Source organism: Pistacia vera, unplaced genomic scaffold, assembly GCF_008641045.1.
Source record: "Pistacia vera cultivar Batoury unplaced genomic scaffold, PisVer_v2 Contig503, whole genome shotgun sequence".
Lineage (NCBI taxonomy): Eukaryota > Viridiplantae > Streptophyta > Magnoliopsida > Sapindales > Anacardiaceae > Pistacia > Pistacia vera.
Genome location: NW_022196339.1, coordinates 2,260,158 through 2,283,537, shown reverse-complemented (window position 1 = coordinate 2,283,537; position 23,380 = coordinate 2,260,158). Strand labels below are relative to the sequence as shown.

Genomic DNA, 23,380 nt, shown 5'->3' with positions numbered 1-23,380 from the left:
TCCCAACTAACTTCAAGGTGTCAATTAGACCTCTCACAACCATTAGGACTTACTTTCTCTCACTATAAAAGCCTAAAACTCCAAGAGTAGAGAGATTCACTCTTTCACAGTTCAAGATTTGATTAATGCATTAGGATTTACTTTCTCTCATACGTCCTAGCTCCTAAAACCTTTCTAAATCACTCTTATGTTGTTCTTAAGGTTTATTTGCTTCACAGTTTTGATGGAATAAAAATGCTCGCGAATGAGAATCTCATGACAAACCACCTTACTTAAGGGTCATACGTCCTCGTGTAAGGCTCACTAGTTAGTGTCGGATTGTGTTGGCTCTGATTACATTTTTAATAACCTGGGTTGCACTTGTCAAATACTGTTCGTTTTTGTCACACATACCTCTCAACTTTAACTTTGGGCTTTTAATTTGATGAAATACGAATGTTATGATTGTTGCTAATCACTAAGATTACAACAATCACCCAAAATCACTCAATCAATCAATTTCCTGATTGAGTGTAATTATATTATTGTGATTGATAATCACCAAAAATCACTTAATCAATCAATTCCCTGATTGACTGTAATTAAATTATTTTGTTTCCTTATTGTATAGCTAAACTTTTGTATAAATAGGTGATGTATTCACAATTCAAAATAATTTAATACGATACAATCGAATTCATCTAAAGATATCTCTCGAGCATACTTTGACTTTTCAGTTGTCTCTTTTGTCCTCTCAAATATATCTCTCGGGCATACTCTGGCTTTCTTCAAATTGCCTCTCTTGCCTTCTCAATTCTGACATGATATCAGACCTTCCAGGTTTAGTCAACTTCCACTTAGCTAGCCTCTCTTTTATGTTCCCGCAATTCAAATAGATACTCGTTTAGATTTTGCAATGGCAAACCAACTAAAGCTCAAACTCTGACATAATCACCAACATTTATATCTTTTACACAAGCTTGTAGTTTACGACCACAAGCTTGAGGGAGAGTGATGAAAGATGAATGCATGATTGTGGTTAATCACTAAGATTACGTCAATCACCTGAAATCACTCAATTAATTAATTCCCCAATTGAGTGTAATTACATTATTGTGATTGACAATCACCCAAAATCGCTCAATCAATCAATTCCCTGATTGAGTGTAATTATATTATTTTGTTTCCTTATTATATAGCTAAACTTTTGTATAAATAGGTGATGTATTCACAATTTAAAATAATTTAATACAATACAATTAAATTCATCTAAATATATCTCTTGGACATACTTCGACCTTTCAGTTATCTCTCTTACCCTCTCAAAGAGATCTCTCACCAGCTTTCTTCAAATTGCCTCTCTTGCTCTCTCAATTTTGACACTTTTGAACCCAAAACATATCTAGCAAATTAAGGAATACCCAAGGTTATATACACTAGCTTAGGCTCTCCCCCTAGCTATGTTTGACTCTTGCACATGGTTTTTTTTCCTCACAAACCTTGTGCCCACACTGAGGCCTCAATTGGGCACGGCTCAGGACAACAATTATAAAAAAAGCCTTAAAAAAGTGTCTTTGAGAGAGAAAGTGTTCTTCTAGTGAGAGAATGACTACAACCTCCATAGGAAGATAGGGATTATCACTAGGGATGTGTTGAGGGTGTCTCCAATACTATAAGATACCCAAGGCCACACCCCACCTCCAATTTTTTAGAGCCGTAACTAAATATTTTGGGTTTCATTTGTATTTTTTGTTAAGTTAAGTTTTTAATTATTTCTTATTATATGATTATGGATTGAGATTTTTTGTATTTTGTGTATTCTACATTAAATTGGGAAAGTGTTCGGGTGGAGCAGTTTTATGTTGTTCGGTTGAAGATTCGACTGATTTTCTGAGACATTTGAAAATGAGTGGAGATAATCGAGGCTGTTTGAATTTTTCTCTTTTTTGTAAAATTTAGTTGAATTAATATTTGAAATAATTCCTTATTTCTTTTATATTATCTCGATTTGACATTTAATGTTTAATTAATTTTTCATTAATATATAAGATTTTATTATTATTATTTTTTTAATAAAAAATAATTATCTTTTAGAAGTGAATTATTCAGGGGTATTTGGTCATTGCACCATTTGAACCCGTATCAAAGGGCAAAATGCATTAAATATTAATAGATAGGTTATTTGTACTTTTACCTTTAAGGTTGGAAATATATTTTAGTTACCTCCAATACTATAAGATACAACGTCACATGAAACTTTTAATAAAAGTCTATAATATCCTATGTCTTATTTGTGTGTTAGTAGAAATGAATAAAATATAAAGAAGTAAAAAGTATAAGGTATAACTCCAAAAAAAAAAAAAAAAAAAAAAAAAGAAAGAGTCAATTTTTCATAAGAGTAATAGTTGACATCTAATATAATATAACACATATTTAGCGCATTAAAAACTTGCTTATTTCCAAACAATTGAAACATCATATAAGTATCACTCATCACAATTATAAATAGAATAATACTACACTACATCATTTTTATACAACATTTCCCATACAACATTACGTGCAAGATATGATTGGTGAATTTAATTTTAACTTTAAATTAGTCAATCATATCTTGTCACATAATGTTTAGGAAAATATTGTATAATGATGTATGTGTAGTATTACTCATAATACAAGAAAAAATCATTGTTTTAAAGTCGGACCGGATTGGCCGGTCCAACCAGGGAACCGGTCACGAGTCCAGTTCGAGTCAACCCCAAACCGCTAATGCATTAAATCGCTTGAAAACTGGATAAAATCAGCGAACCGCCGGTCCGAAAACTGGTCGAAATTTTAAAATCCCTATATGCAATTGCATCGCAGCCCCCTTGTTTCACATCTTCTTCTCAGTCTCGGTTTTCTCTAATTCTCTCTGAAAATTTCTAGCTTTTTTCTCTTCTCTGCGAAAATTTCTTAGTTTCTTCTCTGTTCTCTCTACGAAAATTTCTCTGAACTGAAATCTCACTCAATCGCAATCAACTCCACTCACCGAAGTCTGAAATCGCAATTAAACTCTCTGAATTGACGACGACGTCTTCCTCCCTCGCCGAAAATCATGACGTCTTCCTCCCTCGCCAGAAATCGACAACGAAAGCTCCATTCCTCGCTGGAAATCGACGGCGACAGCTCCATTCGTTGAAATAGGTCCGTTCCTTGATCCAGGTTATAAACACGCCATTCCTCGATCCAGCTTCATAATGATTTCGTTGCAAACTTTACTGAGTTATTTTATGTACACTATCAACTGATTTTGTGGTATGTTTGTTGCTAAGTACTATTGTATGTGCATGTATTTCCAGATTATGTATTTGTATTTCTAGGTTATAACACGTCTTACTAGAATCTGAATGTTTATGTTTACTTCTATTGTATGTTTGTGGTGGAATAACCGAATAAGGACTTATGTTTAGGAGGACAGTATGTTGCATGATGACATAGCAAGAATACAACTTGACTTGATTCCGATGATTCAAGAAATTGTTACTGAGTGGCTTATCATTCTCTAATTGATGGGTTGACAGATAGTTCAGCTCTATAAACCAAAAGGAAATCATTTTCCTACTCTAATTGATGGGTTGACAGATAGTTTTAATGTTTTATTCAAACGAAATTACAATAAAAGTTGAATTCTTTTATCTATTTTGATTATATCTTATATGTCCACTGTCCAGTTAAGTTTTGTTGAAATATTATATCCAATTGCTATTATAAATGAAAAGAAATCAACTTCTTGGAAATTGATGAGTTGACAAATATTTTTACCTGAATGACTTCAGTTAAGTCAAAAAGTCTAATTTATTTTTGATCAATATTCTGTATTTATAGCCATATGATTCGACTCTAAGCTTTGGGGCTTAAATTGAAATCCTTGTAAATTAATGACACAAAGAAAATACATGTACTCTTAAAATGACAATTCAGTTAAGTATGATGATGTCATCGGTCCAACCGGTTGGACCGATTGAATCGTGACCCGGCCAGTAGAGCGGGTTGCTCTCCGGTCCAGTTTTTAAACAATGGAAAATATCAGACCTAAAACCAGAGTGAACAACATAAAAAACTTAAAACTTAATATTATATATATATATATATATATTATATATATATTATATTATATATATATATATATATATATATGAAAAATATAAACTATCCTTACAAAGACCCATACAAAGAGGGCTACCAAGTGACATCATCTAAAGAAAAAACAAAGAAAAAAGGGAAAGAGAAGAGAGAGAGAGGAGAGAGAGAGAGAGAAATCATGAATATCAAGGGTAGGGATTGTCTTTGTATGCCCCCTTTGTATGTGTCTTTGTAAAACTAGCATTGCTCATATATATATATATACACACACACACACTGACACACACGAATAACCTTTATGCTAGTCATAAAAAATTATGGTCCCAACTTAGGCCAGTCGTAAATAAGAATAAATTTTTCACACTATAATAAATTATAAATTTTTCTAGGTCCCGTCTTAGGGAACTTGTCTCCGCATAGTAATAATTATCTGTATATTGCAAAAAATATATGAAATGTTACATTCAAGTTTTAAGGTGAAATAAATATTTATTTAAAGTTGTTTGCAAGAATGATTTATGTTTTAGAGTTGTTACCACATCTTTAAACTTGCGGGTACGTAATAACTCGTCAGCATGGACACCTTCTTATTGAAGCCAAAATATTTCTAGATTCTTAAGCATGTTTAGAGCTTCTTGGCATAAAACTTTTCGTATTTTCATACTATTATCCTTAGGATTATCTCCTTCATCTTCTAATCTAATTGGAATAATAATTTCTTCTTTAGTTAAAGTATACACAATTTGTTGCTTATTTCTATGATTTAGAAATACATTAATATTTGTTCAATTAGTGCATACTTTACCTCTATACCACTTTCACTAAAGATAACTAAGTCAAAATAATAATTTTTATAACTACAACTCTATTGAGTTATAACTTTTTTATATAAATAAAATTAGTTTAATTTTACCATTATGATTATAGAAAGACTTATATTTATTCCTAGTAATATGTTAATAAGACAACGGGAGTTTTATAAACTTTTTATAAAAAAGTCTCAACTGATTGGACTAAACTATTCTTATCCCGTAAGATTGGAGGCAAATGCAATGTACTCCAAACCTTAGGATGAAAAGGAAATAACCCTTAACGGACTCTAATGAAGGGTGGAATGTTGATGGTTTTTGAAACCGAGGGTATGAGATTTACTTTTGCTTAACCTAGGGTGGAAAGATAATTCAGCCCATTTTTGAAACAAGGTATATTAAGAAGTGGCGCAAATGAACTGGTAAGTGAAAAGAAACATGGAGAAGCTGAAATCACTAGTTCCAAGTAGCATGAAGCGATTGGTAGCAAACAGCAGTGAAGACGATCTTCCTTCAACATCTGCATCACTACTCAACTTCTTCCTTAATTTGGACCAGTTTCAGCAGGTAACTGTCATTTAATTTCCATTTTCAATCTCTATATTTTAATTAATTCATTTCTGGTAGATTGTGAGAGACTTGGCGGATCCTGAGAGCCGTCTCTGCGGGAAGAATTCGGAGGGGGCTTTTGAACTGAAGCAAAAGGGAAATCAATGTTACTTGAGGGGAGATTTTGCTAACGCTTTGAGTTGCTATACTCAGGTCCATTTTAATCAAAATTATTTATTTATTTAGATAATTACTGATTATTTATGTAAAAAGTAAATTATTTTTCTTGAGCAGGCACTGCGAATTGCTCCAGTTGATTCCAATGACAAGGACAGAAATTTGGTTGCAACTTTGTATGTGAATCGGGCTTCTCTCTTGCAAGTGAGTCCCCCTCTACTGTGATTATTTAGTTGAATTCAAGAAAGCTTTCCGGTTTCTAGGTCTAGAGGTGTGCACGATTCAGGTTCGGTTATATAGTTAGTAAAATAAACCAAATCAAACCAATTTAAATCGGTTGATTCCAGTTGGGATTAATTGTTTTAGCATATAAAGCCACGTACTTGATTATCATACTTAATCTTAAGTTAACATAAAGTTCAAAGAAAGAAAAGATATTTCAGGACTTGGAAAAGTAACAAAGAAGTGTGTAGAAAGATTATGATGTGCTATTTTATATATTTACATGTACTATTGTTGTGATTTCTATTTTCTTCTACGAAGTTAGTTTAATGGTCATGCAACGATAGATCAACCATAGTTATATTATGCAAAAATATGAATTCTTTTGCCATAATTCTGAGTTTTTTGCGAACCCCATCTAGAACTATCTATACAATCCTTTTTTTTTATCAATATACTATCAAAGCATTTTATTGTAGGATTAAGGGTGATACAAGTCTTTTCCTACTCCAGTTATTATTATTACCTTTGGAAAAAGGGATTAATATAATAGCTGGAAGGCCATAAAAAAATGTGAAGAAAGTCTTGGGTAGACTGGACATACTACTCATTTCTACTTCTGTCCAATAACATTCCACTGTCTATAAATCTATTTTTGCCTTCCTCCACCAATCACTGCCTTGATTGGATTTGAAGTAATTACATATTTCATAAGATCTTATTGGAGAGCATACTGATAACGTGGTACACCTATCCTATCAATGCCAAAATAATCATATCCCATGACGCATGAGTATGTTCATAATATGAAAAAGCCAATGTTTATTATTTTCAAGCTTAGCTTGTCATTTATTTGAGACTATCAATCAAGCTGAATTTGTTGAACTGTAGAAACAAACCGGAAAAAAAAAAAAAAATGAGCTTTTACCATCGCATTTGAGCTGATTAATGCCCATTAAGGCAATCTTTCTTTTTCTTGGTTAGTATTATTAAGTGTTTGACCATGTCAACTTATGTGATAGCTGGTTTTTGAGTTCTACGCCTTTGTAAGAAATGAAACAATGATATGCTATCAAAAAAACACATTGATATTATCTAATTTTGTCACTTATATCAAATGTACTGACATTTTATGATTTTTTTTTTTTTTTTAAATCAATATCAAATTATTATTTTGTTATATGCTTGCTTCAGAAAATGGATCATTTAGTGGACTGCTTACGAGATTGTAATCGAGCTCTTCAGATTTCTCCAAGCTATGCAAAGGTGAATATATTGTTTGTTTTATTGCATAATTTTGTTATCTGTTCCTTGCTATAGCACACAAGATTTTACAAATTGTGTTCAGCTAAAGTATCCGAAATTGATAAGTACAAAATTTAGAATTGCAAAACTTTCATTGGATAGGAAACTAAAAGAATTTTATTAATGAGAGTAAAAAGAGATATACAAGAGTGTATATGAAATCCACTATTCATAATGGCTACTTATGTGATTTTTGTTCATCTAATTGCCTAAGTTTTTGAGTTAAAATTGGCTCACATGATATCAAAGCCAAGTTTATGAAAGCTTTGCAAGACAAAATGCCTCTCCTTTTGTTTTTTCGTTCACCTTTTGTGTTGTCTATATATATATATATATATTTATATATATATTCAATGATCTATGTAACTTTGCGCTTGTCAACTTAAGATCTGGTTCTATATAGAAATTACTAATATGTTATGCATGTTGAAAGGATACAATCTGTGATGGAGGTGGAAGTTTAGTATGAACTAGCTTTACACAGCCTACAACTTCCCCATTTTGGTTGTCTTTGTTGAAGGATGGCTTGGATAAAGTTATTCATCAAGCAAGTTTCTTAAGATTGATTCAGGCAATAGTGTAAATGTAATAACATATAAAATTTCTCTTTGCAGTAAAAATAGCAGATTGAAATCCAGTGTGGCCCATTAATAATTTGAGTCTAATTCTTGATATTCATAGTGGTGTTTAAACTTTGGAGAAAGTAGTCTAGCAATTTGTTGTACCTCCATGATGATGACTTTAATATCCCTGCTATTGACAGAATTATATTATCAAGTTGATTATCCATGTGATGTAGATGTCCATAGCTTTATGAAATGTAAATGAATTCATAAAGGGAGTGGGACTCCAAATATGAAAATAGGCCAAATACATAGAAAAGGCTCTGGTACTGCTCATGATCTTTTCCAAATATGTTCCAAGTTGCCTTTCTTACGTGGGCAACTAAAGCAAACTGAGGTCAGTGGTTTGCATGAGTTCTTGTTGGTAAATTAACTTTAATATATGTTGTATTCTTTTTATCTGTGACAATGAAGAAAAGGATGAAAATTTAAATGATTGGTTGGGCATCTAGTGGATTAAGAAAAGTCCTTTCTAAACTCATTAATTGATTTCTTTTCTTTCCCTGTCTGATGCGAACACCTGCAGATTAATCAATTCACAACCAACCAGCAGTAATTCTCACACAAAATAAGCCAACACACAACCAATCCACAACCAAAATAATATCAGAAACAGCAAGTGCAATTCCAACAATATTTGTATTAGTCAGATAGTTGAATAAAAATGAAGCAAATGAAAGATGGAATGAACTGGACATAAACCCTGGCGTTTCGAGGAGCCAGGAACCTCCACTATTTTATCAACAAAATCCCGATGCCTGTTATTACTACTCTCCCTTAATATATACTAATCCTCTTTCCACAATTACCCTCACTCACACAATTTGTATTCTCAAAACAGACTCCTATCCATGACACCTGTGCTTTGTGGTCCCTACTCCCTTAACAACCTTACTAATGTCTTTCGTGCCCCTTACGGTTGTAGACTTTATGCACTGCTGGTTTATCGCTGTCAATACCTAACTGATAGTGTGTAATATTATGCAGGAGCAGTTAATTTGTCTATAATAGTTGCAAAACATAACTTGGGTTGTTCCAGCGACTTTAGCTTGTATATTTTGTTTGTGGTAATTGTCTACAGATAGGATTGTATTTAAGGCCATGATTAATTGTGAGCTTGGTTTTGGATTGCTGCATTATGTAAGAAATTCATTAAAGATTTTCAGACTCTTGGATTTGTTATTAATGGAGATCTCCTTTGGTTCCTTTCATTCATTTTGAGAATTTTTTTTTTCTCCCTTTAGCTACCTGAAAGAGGTTTCCTTTGTCTCACTGTGAAAAACTTAAACTTAAGGCTGTTATCATGTGTGATCGCTATATATAATGGAGGAAAGTAACAAATGATAGCTTTTTGGAACTTGGATCATATAATGTTGTTATTTTTTCTTATGGAAATTTCTGAGCGAAAGTGACTTTTACCTATCACAGGCATGGTATAGGAGAGGGAAGGTGAATGCTTCACTGGGAAATTACGAAGATGCAGCTCAGGACTTGACCATTGCAAAGGACATGGAATCATCAGTGGGTGGAAAGAAGCAGATAGAAAGTGAACTGAAGATAATTTTAGATCAATCCAGGAGTGCAGACAGTAAGTTTGTTCAACACAATGCAAACAACCTCAGTGTACCAGGTAAGATGGTTAACTCTATTGCACCCTTTTCATTTTTTGTTATATGATAACCATTAATCTATCTTGCAGCCATTTCTATTTGACCTTTATAATGTTTACTATTTTCTCCTCATTTTATATGTGTTAGAGTTTGACTCTTGAAATATATATGACCAAATGAAGCTTATGAAGTTAAGTATTGTACTTTAACACTTATTACTTTATGAATCACCGCATCAGATGCATGACAACATAATCTCAGCTTTGTGGGCCATCATAAAGTTGATTTCTCTGATATCCATAATAGAGGAAATTAAATAAAACCCTCTGTCGTGGGGAAGCACCGCATAAGTGAGCTTAGAGAGGAAGAAAGTTTCTTTCTTTTAGATAGAGAAAATTTGATAAAATGGGGAGTTTTTTGAAACGGGTTGGCATAAGCTCCAAAATTCTTCTATATTTTCCAATAACTTAGGCCACAATTGAAATAATCTCTTGTTGTCGAATACTAAGTTATGAAGAAAGAAAATGCTAGAAACTTATGAAACCTGTTGACAAAACGATTCCATGCTTCTGGAATTATTTTATGCTAAAAATTAGGAACTTAGAGATAGGTGGGGCTCAAAGTGGGCCATCTGCATGTGTATATTGTGTTGCATATTGACTTGTTGAAGAAGAGGGAAAAAAAAAAAAAGAAGAAATTAAAGCAGGAATAGGACAGGAAGAATGAGATTGCTTAGGAGTGGAACAATTTTGATAAGTGTTTGTAGGTTCATTTATCAATATTTTGAAGATGATGTACAGATATATAAATATGAGGCTTGAAGTTGAGAAAATTGGTTTAATTTGTCTTGAAATTTGAGAAACTGTTAGGAGATAAGAGAAAAAGAAATTTAGAGTTTTGATATTTTTAAAGACAGAAGATAGCAGCTTCTGTGAATGTGGGAGAAGAAAGAGAGCAAAATAGGGTTAAGATGTGGTGAATTTTTTCCTTTAATAGTTTTACTCTGTTCATTCAGTTTTATGTCCATCCCTAGTCCTGTGAGAATAGGTTATTTCATCTTTGGCAATTTATGGCAACACAAGGGCCTCATCTATTGCATTGGCAATAGATGATATGGTATTTCGGCTTACAGTTTGTGTGGCTGGTCTAACTTGGAGTTTTGCTATTGTTAGATGGAAACAAAAACTCACTTCCAATAACTAATATAGAGGCGAAAATAATATTGTTATAGCAGGCATTTCTCAAGTTTGTAATTCTCATCACATGGGTATTGCAGATAATTGAGGAGATTGTGATTGCACAATCTCCATCCTTTTGTTTTTTTGAATTTTGCTAATTTCTAGTTTGGGCTCTTTGAATAAACTTCATCCTTTTTCTTCAAAAACAAATAATAATAATGAAGGCTTTTCTCAAATTATGTGTTTCCCCGAGGAATGGCTATGTATTTGGCCAGCATTTAAGAATTCAAATTCAACATGTTTGATGTATTTTTTATTCAACTGCCTAACTTTATTTTCTTGTTTTCTGTCTTTATCATGTCTAGCTTCATAATTTTCGTTGTCATGGGAGTGATCACTTAAAATTTTGTCATTTTCTTGATCAGTTACTAGTGTAATTCATCATTAATAACAGTGTAGGTTTGCTCAAATCTGTGCACAGAGGCTAAACCGCTTAAGTGTTGTCCTGTATGTACAATGTGACATTTGCATGTTGTCTGACCCTGTAATTTATTCAGTTTTATCTTGTTGATATTAAGAACTTCCTGAAAATTAAAGTTTCAGTGAGAAGTTATTTTACTTTAGTTTCATGACTACTAAAGTGGTACATAAATTTGTTACAGAGGATCTACTCCAAGTAAAACTGGAGTGCGTTAGCACTCCTGATAAAGGAAGGGGTATGGCTTCTCAATGTGACATTCCGGAGGCTTCCTTGGTGCATAGAGAAGAACCTTATGCTGTGGTATAGACTTTATCATGTGTTATTTCCAGCTTTATGGATTCTTTATTATTCTTCTCATCAATGAAAGTCATTGGGAATCCACTTGCTTGATAACATGATAACACAAATTTACAAGATAACAATCATGCAAAAGCTAAAGTCTTCGTGGAGAAGTGTTGAAATGGGAGATGAGTGAAATCATCAAAAGGACAACCTAGACTGTATAACCTAAAAGGTGTGCTAACACTCCCCCATAATGTTGCTTAAAGTAAAAAAGTTAAAGTACATCTTGAACTTCTTCAGCCATATGCTTCTTTTCTTTTTCCTAGTGACACGGTGGAGAATTGTATATTATGATTCATAATTTTCAGTCATATTCAATAGTACAACTATCTGGTTATCTAAGGTCAGGGTTTAGCCATTTGTCATCAAGAGGTGGCATAATGCAGGTTGTACTAGATGTGTGACACTTGTTAGATTAAAGGTCTATTGATTTTTTGCAAAACACCCTGTTCTGCAGCAGGGAGGATTACCTACAAATAGATATTTTAATCAATTTTTTTTTAAAAAAAAAAAAAAAATAGGTTAATCCAAATTTAGTATTCCATGCTTTGGCCTCTTATAGAAGAGTTTTGAGGGTCTTGGTTTGGTAGCCAGAAGTGGTTTACATCAAGGCATATGCCACCTTGAATATTTTGGTGTCGCCCAGCAGTCCAGCTAAACCGCAGTCCACTAATGATACCAATGAATGCTTCATCGCAGGGTGGATCTTTTTCGAGAAAATTATCAACCTAGCTTTTCTTATTAGGATTTCCCTTATTCCATGCTTTTACTACTCACTCGTATTTTGCACTTTATTGAAATAATTCTTGCTTTTTACCTAATATTATTATGAATAGTAGGCTTGTTATTTTGAACTTAGAATGCAGCTAGCATATCAATTTCTGCTGATGAGAAATATAATCATTAATTGGCACCGCAATCTGTAGATTATATCAAAGCACTGTCGGGAAACTCATTGTCATTACTGCTTAAATAAACTACCAGCAGATGCAATACCCTGTACATCATGTTCAATACCGCTTTATTGCTCCCACAATTGCCGAGCATGGGCAGGAGGACAACTTTTGAAGACTTATCCAATGAAACATAATAGTAATGAAAGCCTTCTCAACAAATTTGAAGAATATATTGCACAAATTACTCGAGTCATTGATTTGTATCCTGGTGATGGGCACATTTTTGAACATAAACATGAATGTCAAGGTGCACACTGGCCTATAATATTGCCAGCTGATATAGCTTTGGCTGGACGAGTGGTGGTCAAATCTATAGAGCAAAGAAGAGCTTCTAGTGAGGATTTTAACCTCATGGAAATTTTGGTACATCTCTTGACTGTAATTTGTATATTATATAGATTTTTGCTTTAATTTGGTGACAACTGTTGTATGTAAGTATTTGCTTATGGCCTCTATATTTTCCTGTAGGAGCTTTCACACAATTATTCACATGCGTCTCCAGAAAGCAAATTGGAATCACATATATATTCAATTGTTTTGTTGTATTGTATCCAGCATTCTTATGGCTTTGAACTTCCAATAAATGGAGCCTCTATATCACAGGTTGCTTCTCTTTCCCTTCTCTTTCTGAATATCATCTAATCTTATTTAGGATAGTTGGATACAACATGTTGTCTCTCTAAGTGAGGGAAAAAATAAAAAAAGAAAAATAAAAGATCTTGTTTAAATTGTGATGGCCACAATATGCATGCCTCCGACCTCAAACTTCTCTCTCTCTCTCTCTCTCTCTCTCTTTATACTTCTGGTGTATTTTTCAAGATATAAAAATGATTAACCATAATCTGCTAGTCTTGATCTTTTTGTTGAAATATATGTTCTTATTGTGTTTGCCTTCATTTATGATGTCGACATATTTAAGAAAGAAGCTATTATTCCCCTGTCATACATGATCTACTCTTCTTATATTCTAAGGTTTTAGTTGCTAGGAACATGGGGAATGCCCAAAGCAGCGTCCTGGCTCTTAATACACTTTATAATGTTTTTAGATGTTTACTTTTCTTGTTTTGTATTATTCCTGTCCTCACTTAAATAAAAAATGGTCAAGCAATAATAAATGTTGTATTTCTGCTCAATCATGTGCAATTTTCTGTCATTTGCACCATGTATTTGTTATATACCCATTCTGCTATGTTTGGACTAGTTACATTTCACCTATGTTGATACTTTATAACTTGTTAGCCATTTTCTCATGTTGGTGCAGATTGTCATACTAATATCTCAAATTAGGGTGAATTCTATGGCAATTGTGCGCATGAAATCCAATGATGACAGACCACCAAATCAGTTTGGAGATACTGTACCTGGTGGAAGTGCTTTAACTAGCTCTGTGGAACAGGTTTGTACTTGCTGTATGGAAACCCCCTTGCCCTCTTCAGAACACTGAACTAAATTTTACAATAAAGTAAAAACAAAAAAATTGGTGTCTGTAGAGTATCAACAAGCTCCAAGCAGCTTACATAATCAAAGACTAATAGAAACCAAGAAAATAAACTTAGTGACTACCTTGATTTGATGTCATACACTGAATACTCTACTTCATTAAAGGCTCTGCTATTTTCTTGTTCGGCTGCAAAGAAACCACTACGGATATTTTTCCGAGCTAAAACCACATTCCTATTTCTACCTTAAATTGATTTTTCTTAGTATTTATGTAACACAGCAGACCCTTATGTTCTACAGTATAATCTTGATCTTTTTCGTGTCTGTGGTGACATCAATATAACTTCGCCGAGGAGCCAAAACTAATCAAGATTAATAGAAAACCAAGAAAATAAAATTTGTGATCGCATAAGCTTGATTTCCTAGACTGAATGCTTCACATCATCAACCGCCCTGCAATTTGGTTGGTGGGCTGAAAAGAAAACACAATGGTGATTTTCCAAGCCAAAACCACATTCCTGTACCACCTTAAATAAATTATTCCTAATATTTCTGTACTGCATCAGACCCTTAGCCTGTGCAGATTAATTCTGAATCTTCAGAGCAACTTCCTAATATGATTGTTTGAGCTTTTGTTTAATCATATCATCATAAGTGATTACAATATCTCAAATTTAGATTCAGTAAAAGCAACCAATCATCCTCTAAAATTATGGTAATGATTGTTGTTACTTGCACAGATCAGAGTAGGCCAAGCTATTTATGCAGCTGGCAGTTTGTTCAACCATTCTTGCCAGCCAAATATTCATGCATACTTTCTTTCGCGCACTCTCATAATGCGGACAACAGAGTTTGTGACCTCAGGTTGCCCCCTTGAGATGTCCTATGGTCCCCAGGTTATACTCTATCAACCTTTAGGATCTTCTTCAATCCCGGTTACTTAATAATGAATATGCTGTATGCTTTGGATTATATCTGCCTCCCAACTGCTATAGTGATGTTGGTGAGCATGTTTTTGTTTGATATTTCAAACTTCAAATAGTGCAGAAAAGAAAAGTACATAATTCACTATGTTTTACAGGTTGGGCAGTGGGACTGTAAAGACCGTCTACAGTTTTTGGAAGACGAGTATTCTTTTCGATGTCGGTGCAGTGGTTGTTCTGAAATTAATATATCGGATCTGGTTATAAATGCTTTCCATTGTATTAATCCAAATTGTTCTGGCGTAGTTTTAGATTGCTCTGTGGTCAATTGTGAAAAACAGAAACTTAAGCGTTTCCCCACATTTCGAAAAGGTAGCAGCTCAGAATTTCATTTGCAGGTATTTCAGTTGCTCTGTAATGTAAATTGTCAGGTAACCATCAGGTGCAATCTGTAAGCTTGCCCTTTCAATTGCATTCCTACATTTATAATAGGCAAAATTCTGTCATTGTAAAGAACTAAGATTTTTGTTTCCCTTTCTTGTAAGCGAATGGTCTCGACCATCAACAACTACTGAATTTTAGAATGGTGAATTCACTGTTGCTGGCAAAACAGGGCTATATTGTCTGAATCTATAAATTTGCAGTTGTATCCAGATATAAATTATGAAAAAAATCCGATTCTGTTATATAAACATATTGTTAATATACCTCTGTTGTAGATCATTGTTTTTAGTTGCGACTTCCAGTAAGTTGCATCAGATTAAATCGTGTAATTGCTTTTCCATTTACCAAATTTTGTGATTTTTCAGGTTGGCAAGCTTAGTAGTGATTACATTGATTCAGTGGCTTACCTTGCACTTCAGAAAAAAAATAGAACCATTGATGCTGATCCTGGATACTGTTTGAAATGTGGTTCTTATCGTGATCTGGAATCTTCATGTGCAGCAGTTGATGAAGCTTGGATTTATATTAAAAGGTATATTCTACTCATCTCATTGATTGCATGCCTCAATTACATATTGCTTATTCTATAAAGGTAACTGTCATGTTGGACTCTCTTTTTTATTATTTTCTTTTCTCTCTCTCTCTCTCTCTCTTCCAATAGATAAAATGTCAGTCTTGGCTGTGAACTGGTTGATTTTTATCTCTGGTGAAAACTTTTAATCTACGCTACTAATTTTTAAATCTAACTGATTAAAGATGACCATATTTGCATTTGATAAGTTCATTGTTTCTCCTTGTCTGTATACCATAATTCTCACTTCTTGACAGGTTGGAGGATTCAATAGTTTCAAGAGAAATCTCAAGCACTATAGTTTTAGATGCTTTGAGATCACTACATCTGCTAAGAACAATATTGCATGCATACAACAAGGCCATTGCCAAAGTGAGTTCTACTGTCCAATTTAGAACTTATTCGTCTTTTGATTTGAGAACAGTTTATGGCATCTGTGTGTATTATATTGAATTTTCTGAAATATGTTTCAGTCAGAAACTTCATTGTCTTTAATTTTGTCATATAAATCATAAGTTCATAACTCCGTGGGTTGGGCTTTAGTGGTAAATGCCCTTACTTTCAACTAAGAGGTCAAGGATTCAAATTCCCTTGAGGCAAACATATAAAGTAGTAGGCTGATGAAGTAATCCCTAGTTTTATTTTCTAAATGATATTTTCTGAAGAGAATGACAGTTTGCATTCATACACATATTACAGTATGAGTTTAATGATTATGAGAACAGGTTGTAATAACGACATGCATAATCACGTATAATGTTGTATTTGCAGACAGAGGACAATCTTGCACAGGCATTTTCTTTGGTTGGAGACCTACAATCTGCAAGAGACCATTGTAAAGCATCAATTGAGGTAAAACTGTTTTCAGCAGAGTCATATTAGCCAACAAATCTGGTGGATTTACAATGTTTTGTGGTATTTGGTATTATATTTCTTTTGAAGGACTAAATATGTGGCCCTTCAGTCTTTCCCATTAATATATTTGTTTTTATGCAGTGCAAAGTTTTTGTGCTACAATGTAGTAAAAAGTTCTGAGAGAGAGAGTATTATTTGAAATTTCTTATGTCATTTGAAGATCAGTTATTCTTCATCTGGCTTCGAATTATTCAGAAAAAAATTGTGGAAATACATGGAAAAGTGGAGAATAGGATAGAGAAATATAGAAGGGTTAATGGAGATTATAATTTGGAGGATCCTTGGAAGAATAAATAGAGTCAGAACCTATTCTAATGAAGTCTGAAAAAGGTAAATTTAAGTAGTATTGACTTGTGACCCATTGCTGGACTATTAATGTGGAACAACCTAGAGATCTAAGAGATTTATCGTGATTCTAAGCTTTGTTTTTAATGTATTTCCATGTTTGTTTTTAGTTCTTTCCTAGTTTAAATACGAGAAGACTTCCTCATTTGGATTGGTCTTCTTACCTATTAGATGGAGATTTATTTTCTCAGATAAATTTTATTTACTATTTATTTTTTCAATCTTTTGTTACTGTGGTATGCCTTGAAAATGTAGATTGATAATAAAGATGTTTTCTCCCCCAATTTCTATATTTCTGCCTTGATTCTTCTAATTTTCTTCTATTTCTCTTCTTGCATAGTTTCTTTACTTTCTTGCTACTTCTCCCTTCACTCTATCCTTTCTTAATACCTATCATTTGGTATCAAAGCCTAATCTCTCACAAAAGACTCCAAATTCAATCCCCTTCACTTTCTTCTAAATGCACCTTCTTCAACTTAACTAGGGATATATAATGCAGTTTCAAGATTTTACACACCTTCTAGCACATCAATTAATCTCTTTCTATCGATGGTTCAAGATCAACTTTGGTGTGTCTCATCTATTGGCAACATCCGCCGTATTGGGCTTCTGCTCCAATCTACTTGCCAAGAATTTAGTTTTTTTTTTCAATCGAGGAGAATTGATGTTCAACAACTTAGAGATCATAGAGAGATTCTCTATGGACATTTTTGGGAGGCAAGACTGAACTAACCAGACTAATTTTTTGGGATTAGAGTATTTATAGTGTTGTCCCATTAGACTCAACGGGACTATATATTGCTAAAATTAAAAATTAATATTTTTTATTAAGTTATTAAATATTCACTAACATTTTATTTATAAAATAAGTAAATAATTTATATATATTACTGCCCCCGTCTCTTGTTACGTTCAAAATGACAATGGCACATGTCCATGATGTACGAATAGATCAAAGCATAAGCAGAACTTTTAAGGAGAGAGGCTGTTTGTTATCCGTGTCTCATAATGATTTATTCTTCTAATTAAATATTGTTTAACTATTTATGGAAGTATTGGGAGTGTGTCAACATTTTCTTAAAGCTTGTGTAAGTAATCAAATGTGCCCATTTCGAACAAATTGCCATTAGAAACTCATTTTGCGACCCCTTATGTTGGAATATAAGTCAATGCCTCTTGATTCACTAACTCTGTCTGGATGATAGATGCAATCTATTAACCGTCAGTCAACGACAATGTGCTGAACCTGTGTCATGTTGAACAGAAAGGTCACCCTGTAGAAATGATTTAATTGAGAACAAAACAGTTGAGAAAGCTTATCACGATTTCACTTTAATGTGGACATGGTATAGTGGAGCCCTAGCCACATAATTGGTTTGAGTCTTACTTCATTTTAATTTTATGTGTTGCATGATACTTGCCTGATTTTATTAGATTTCCTTTTATTTTTAGACCAAGGACAGTTTTGTAGTTTTGGAATTTCCTGAATTTTGTAGTTACAGGTCATGAATGTTGTAGTAGTTTTAAGTACGTTATTATAAGTTTGAAATCTTATTGTTTCCAGTTTAGGAATCTCATTCCTAGAAGGTTTAAGTGAACTAGTTGTCTATATAAAATTCTAGATTCTATCAATCTTAACCTGCGAGAGACTAATAAAGAATTTATAAGCTTTAAAGTACTATATGAAGGTGTGGTTTCCATGCTTTTCCTAGTGATGAGATTGTACTAGACTTTCATGTATTTGTTTATGTTGGCAGATATTAGAAAAGCTCTATGAGCATAATCACATTGCTATTGGATATGAACTGGTGAAGCTTTCATCCATTCAACTATCCTTGGGTGATTGTAATGTGGTGGACAACATAAATCAATTGGATGCAATATTTTTGCGCTATTATGGATCACATGCAGACACAATGTTCCCAAATCTGCAATCCCTTAGAGAGATGGCTCTCAAACTTGTCCAATAAGGTTGGTTTCCTTTCTGTTTTCCCACTAAACAGTTTTGAGTTGAGGTCCTCGCTGTTGAACTCATTGTTTAATGGTGCTTCTCTATCTTTGAGATTGTTGACAATGTTGTCATGTTCATTTATCTGTTTTCTTTTCTTTGTCATTTTCTATCTCTTGCTAATTATTTCTAGAAGGCCTCAATCCTAACTCTTGAGAGTGGTTGGATTTTAGGAATATCTGTGCAGGCAATTTTTTTCTGCTGAAAACATGATTTGTGCCTGCTATTGGTTTTTTCCTGCTTATACACCATCATTCTTCAAGGCTTTGATACCATTTTCACTACACCCCTCATAATAACAATGATATTATTATAATAATTAATAACTATATTTACGCCCCTCATAATAATAATGATAAACTATAGTTTTTTTTTTTTTTTTGGTAAGTGATAAACTATAGTTATTAATTCGAGAGAAAATACATATTCTAGTTTTAAGGAACAAGTTCATACCTAGACAAATTTCTTCTGAACCTTTTAATTGTTTGAATAATTCTTCTTAGAACTTGCCTCGAGTATGCAGTTAAATATCTTAGAAATAAACAGTAAAAATATCAAGAGAATGAACTTTTAAAACTAGAAATATTATTAATTTTTTCTCTCCTTAAAATGTAACATAAACCTCTCTTTTATAGAGAGTTTTGGATTTCAAGATAACTTGAATCTAGGTACAATGTTAAAACAAAAGTAAAAGGATAAAGCGGTCTAATAATATTTCGCCATTAAGGTCATATAAATTAACATTAGAGTCTATATGTCTTCCACATGTTTTACATAATAACTAAAAGTTATAGAATCGTCGAAGAGTGTTGGCAAAATCTTAAATGACCACGTATCAGTTTAACGAAGCCCAAAAGGATGGAGATTTGGTCAACTAGAAAGATCAATACGTTCACATTGACGTATACCAAATAAACGAAAGTGATACGTGGTCGTTTAAGATTTTGTTGACCTTCAAGACATGGTTGTCTAGATTTTGCTGACACTCAAGATATGGTCATTCAAGATTTTGTCGATATTTTTCAACGATTCTATCACTTTAATTATCATATAAAACATGTGGGAGACATGTGGATTCTAGTGTTAATTTATTTGACCTTAATGGTGAATTAGAGTAATGTTAGACACTGTTTTAAAACCTAGGGTTTAACTGGGACCCGTAAGCTTCACTGGGTTGGGTTTAGAATAGATTTTTCCTATTCACCCAAAACCCTGGAATTTGGGATAATGATTGGCGAACAATTGAAGGCTGGAATGTTAAGGCTTTTGCAGATAAAGTGCCAGTGAGTGCAATGATGGTGACGGAGTTGATTTCGGTGAGTGAATCAACCGAAAATCCAAAAAAATAGGTAGCGACAACAACTAGTTATTGTCGACGATTTGCAAGGCTAACGGGGGTAGGGTTAGGTAGGTTTTGGTCAGGAGGAAAAGGGGATTATTTTTGGGTGATGAGGAGGGTTGTCAATGCCAACATCGGTGAGATCTGACCTAGAATGCCGAAGTCGGCGTCGGTGAGATCTGGTCGAAATCAAACCTATTTCGACCAGATCTTAGGTAGATTTTCAAGGGAATGGGCTCAAAGGACGATTGAGGCTGCATTTGGGGTGTCGTTGCTGTCAACTAATCGTCGGCCGATTTGTATTTGGGGTGTGTTCGCTAAATTTTAAACTTAGAGGGACTTAATTTAATTTTTAGAGGGACTTAATTTAATTTTTAGAGGTGTATTTGTTGAATTTTAAAAGTTTTGTCGATCAAACCAGGACTCGATAACTTTGTTGGGTTTCACCTTAGGTTGGGTTTTAAAATATTGATGCTAGGTCCACAACCCAATCTTCGATGTGGCAACTCGTCATTGGTCAATTTGCAAAATGGGTCCCGTCTGTCTATTTGCGAGCTAACCAATGACGAATTATCACGTTAGAGGTTGTGAGAGAAGGTTGTTGACCTAGCATTATTGGGCGAATTATTATTAAACCGCTTATCTTTTACTTTTGTTTTAACTTTGTACCCGAATTCAAGTCATCTTGAAATCCAAAACTCTCTATAAAAGAGAGATTTATGTATATTCTAAGGAGAGAAAAAAATTAATAATAGTTTTGGTTGTAAAAGTTCATTCTCTCGAAATCTTTATTGTTTATTTTCTGAGATATTTAACTACATACTCGAGGTATGTTTTAAGAAAAATTATTCAAACAGTTAAAAGATTCAGAGGAAGTGTATCCATGTATGAACTTGTTTTTTAAAACTAGAATATGCATTTTCTCTCGAATTAATAACTTTAGTTTATCATTGTTATTAAGAGAGACGTAAATATAGTTATTAATTGTCATAATAATATCATTGATATTATGAAGATTGTAGATGGAATGAAGACTTCAAATGGAAGAATGAAGAGCGAAGAAAGAGTTGATTGAAATATTTTTTCGGGTTTTCACTTTTAATGACCCGGTTTAGGCCTCTGGCCAATTCGATCGACAGTTTGCTACTGTTTTGCCGGTCCAATCACGGGTCACTTCGGGTTAATTGACATAGCTGGGTTTACTGAATGTCTGAAACGGTGAAGGCTCGGTTCCCAATCTAACCAATCAAACCGATCGGGCTAGACTAGGTTTTAAAACATTGGTTTTAATGTGATTTGGTGATTTAAATTTAGAGATAATTTTACAAATTAAAGTAGTTGGTATTTCAAATATATAGAGTTACCACATCAGTTTGTAGAGAATGATTTATATATGTACTATTACTCAATGTATTATATACTCTATATCATTGTTTTAAAACCCAGTCGATTGAACCGGGACCTGGGGCTTTCATTGGGCCAAATTACCTGTTTCATTATTGACTAAAAACCTTAGAAAATGGGATGATGATCGGCAAACAATTGAAGGTTGGGATGTCGGAGCTTTTGAAGAAAAATGTCGGTGAGCGCAATGGTGGCGACGAAGTTGATTTCCGATGAGTGAATCGACTGGAAATCGAAAAAAATAGGCAGCGGCAACAATCGACTTTTGCTGACGATTGGCAAGGCTAACAGGGGTGGGGTGTGGTGGGTTTTGGTTAAAAGGTAGAGGGCATATTTTTGGGTGATGGGGAGGGTTGTCAACGCCAGCGTTGGTGGGATCTAGCATGGAATGTCGACGTTGGTATCAGTGAGATCTAGCCGAAATCAGATCTTAGGTAGATTTTCTGGGGAATGGGCTTAAGGGATGATTTGGATTGCATTTGGTGTGTCGCTACCGCCAACCAATCAACCATAAATTTGTATTTGGGGTGTGTTTGCTAAATTTTAAACTTGTAGGAACTTCATAAATTTTTAGGGGTATATTTGCTAACTTTTAAACTTTTTGTCACCCGATCAAACCGATAAACCATTATTTTAAAACCCGGACCGAAGGGCAACCCGCTCTACTGCCCGGGTCACGGTTCAATCAGTTGGACCGTCAGTTGGATCGGTGATGTCATCACACAGCATGATGATGTCAGCACATTAAAAAAAATCTTTTTTTTCTTTTTAAGATTTCCATTTTTTAATAAGACAATAACAACTTAATTACTGTCTAACATGATTCAAAGTTCAAATTCAATAACAATCCTAACACAATTTAAGTATTTAACAACAATCCAAAGTCCAAATCCAAATATGATGTTGTATTCATCCATTACATATTAAATGAAAAAATACGTAATAATTAATAACAAAACATTTGGTTCAAGTATTTTTTCTTTGATCCGTCCCCATGTTGATTGAGTTTTACACACTAGCATCAAAATTCATTACCATCATCATCATAACCATCACTATTATCTACGTAAATTTCAGTAAAAAATAAAAATCATAAGTTAAAACTTGTAATTTAATTTGAACAGATATTAAGTTGCTTAAATATTTAAAATCAACGTTTTGAATCATCGATTGAATTATAAAAAGAAGAGTGATCAGTAACTCTAACAGGAATAGATTATTCTCATATAACATTTGTTCCAACTCCTCATAATTAAGTTCACTGACCTCCTCTTAATCGTCAACTATCCAATCTTCTATACTTTCATAATCAATAGGATCAAAACTTATTATAAACCCCACAAATCACAAACTCAATTAACATCACCAATTGCTAAACCCTGGAAACAACAAACATCATTCAACCCAAATGAATAAATAAAACCCATACGGAAACTAGGAAGTAAACCACTTCAATGCAAATTCAAAAGGCAATAAAACCCAAATAGTAGCCCCAAATCCCGTTTGCTTTGAATCATCTCTATCTCCAACTCCCAAAGGTTGAACCACTACCGTGACACCGTCTCATCTGTCTCGACATCTCCATAACTCCATTTTCTGGCTTAATCACCACCATGACATTTCAAATTCCGTTTA

The 23,380-nt window shown here is 33.6% G+C and overlaps 1 protein-coding gene across 1 annotated transcript; it reads left to right on the top strand.

Moving 5' to 3' along the window:
* The first annotated feature begins 5,335 nt into the window (after nt 1–5,335).
* Nucleotides 5,336–19,166, top strand: LOC116105731 (SET and MYND domain-containing protein 4). Its single transcript, XM_031392144.1, has 15 exons — nt 5,336–5,480; nt 5,541–5,675; nt 5,757–5,843; nt 7,056–7,127; nt 9,218–9,412; nt 11,188–11,358; nt 12,327–12,719; nt 12,825–12,959; nt 13,618–13,752; nt 14,537–14,692; nt 14,878–15,117; nt 15,529–15,695; nt 15,992–16,106; nt 16,506–16,586; nt 18,752–19,166. Exons 1-15 carry the CDS (start codon nt 5,352–5,354, stop codon nt 18,962–18,964), a joined length of 2,424 nt encoding a protein of 807 aa, XP_031248004.1. The 5' UTR covers nt 5,336–5,351; the 3' UTR covers nt 18,965–19,166.
* Nucleotides 19,167–23,380: the final 4,214 nt, after the last annotated feature.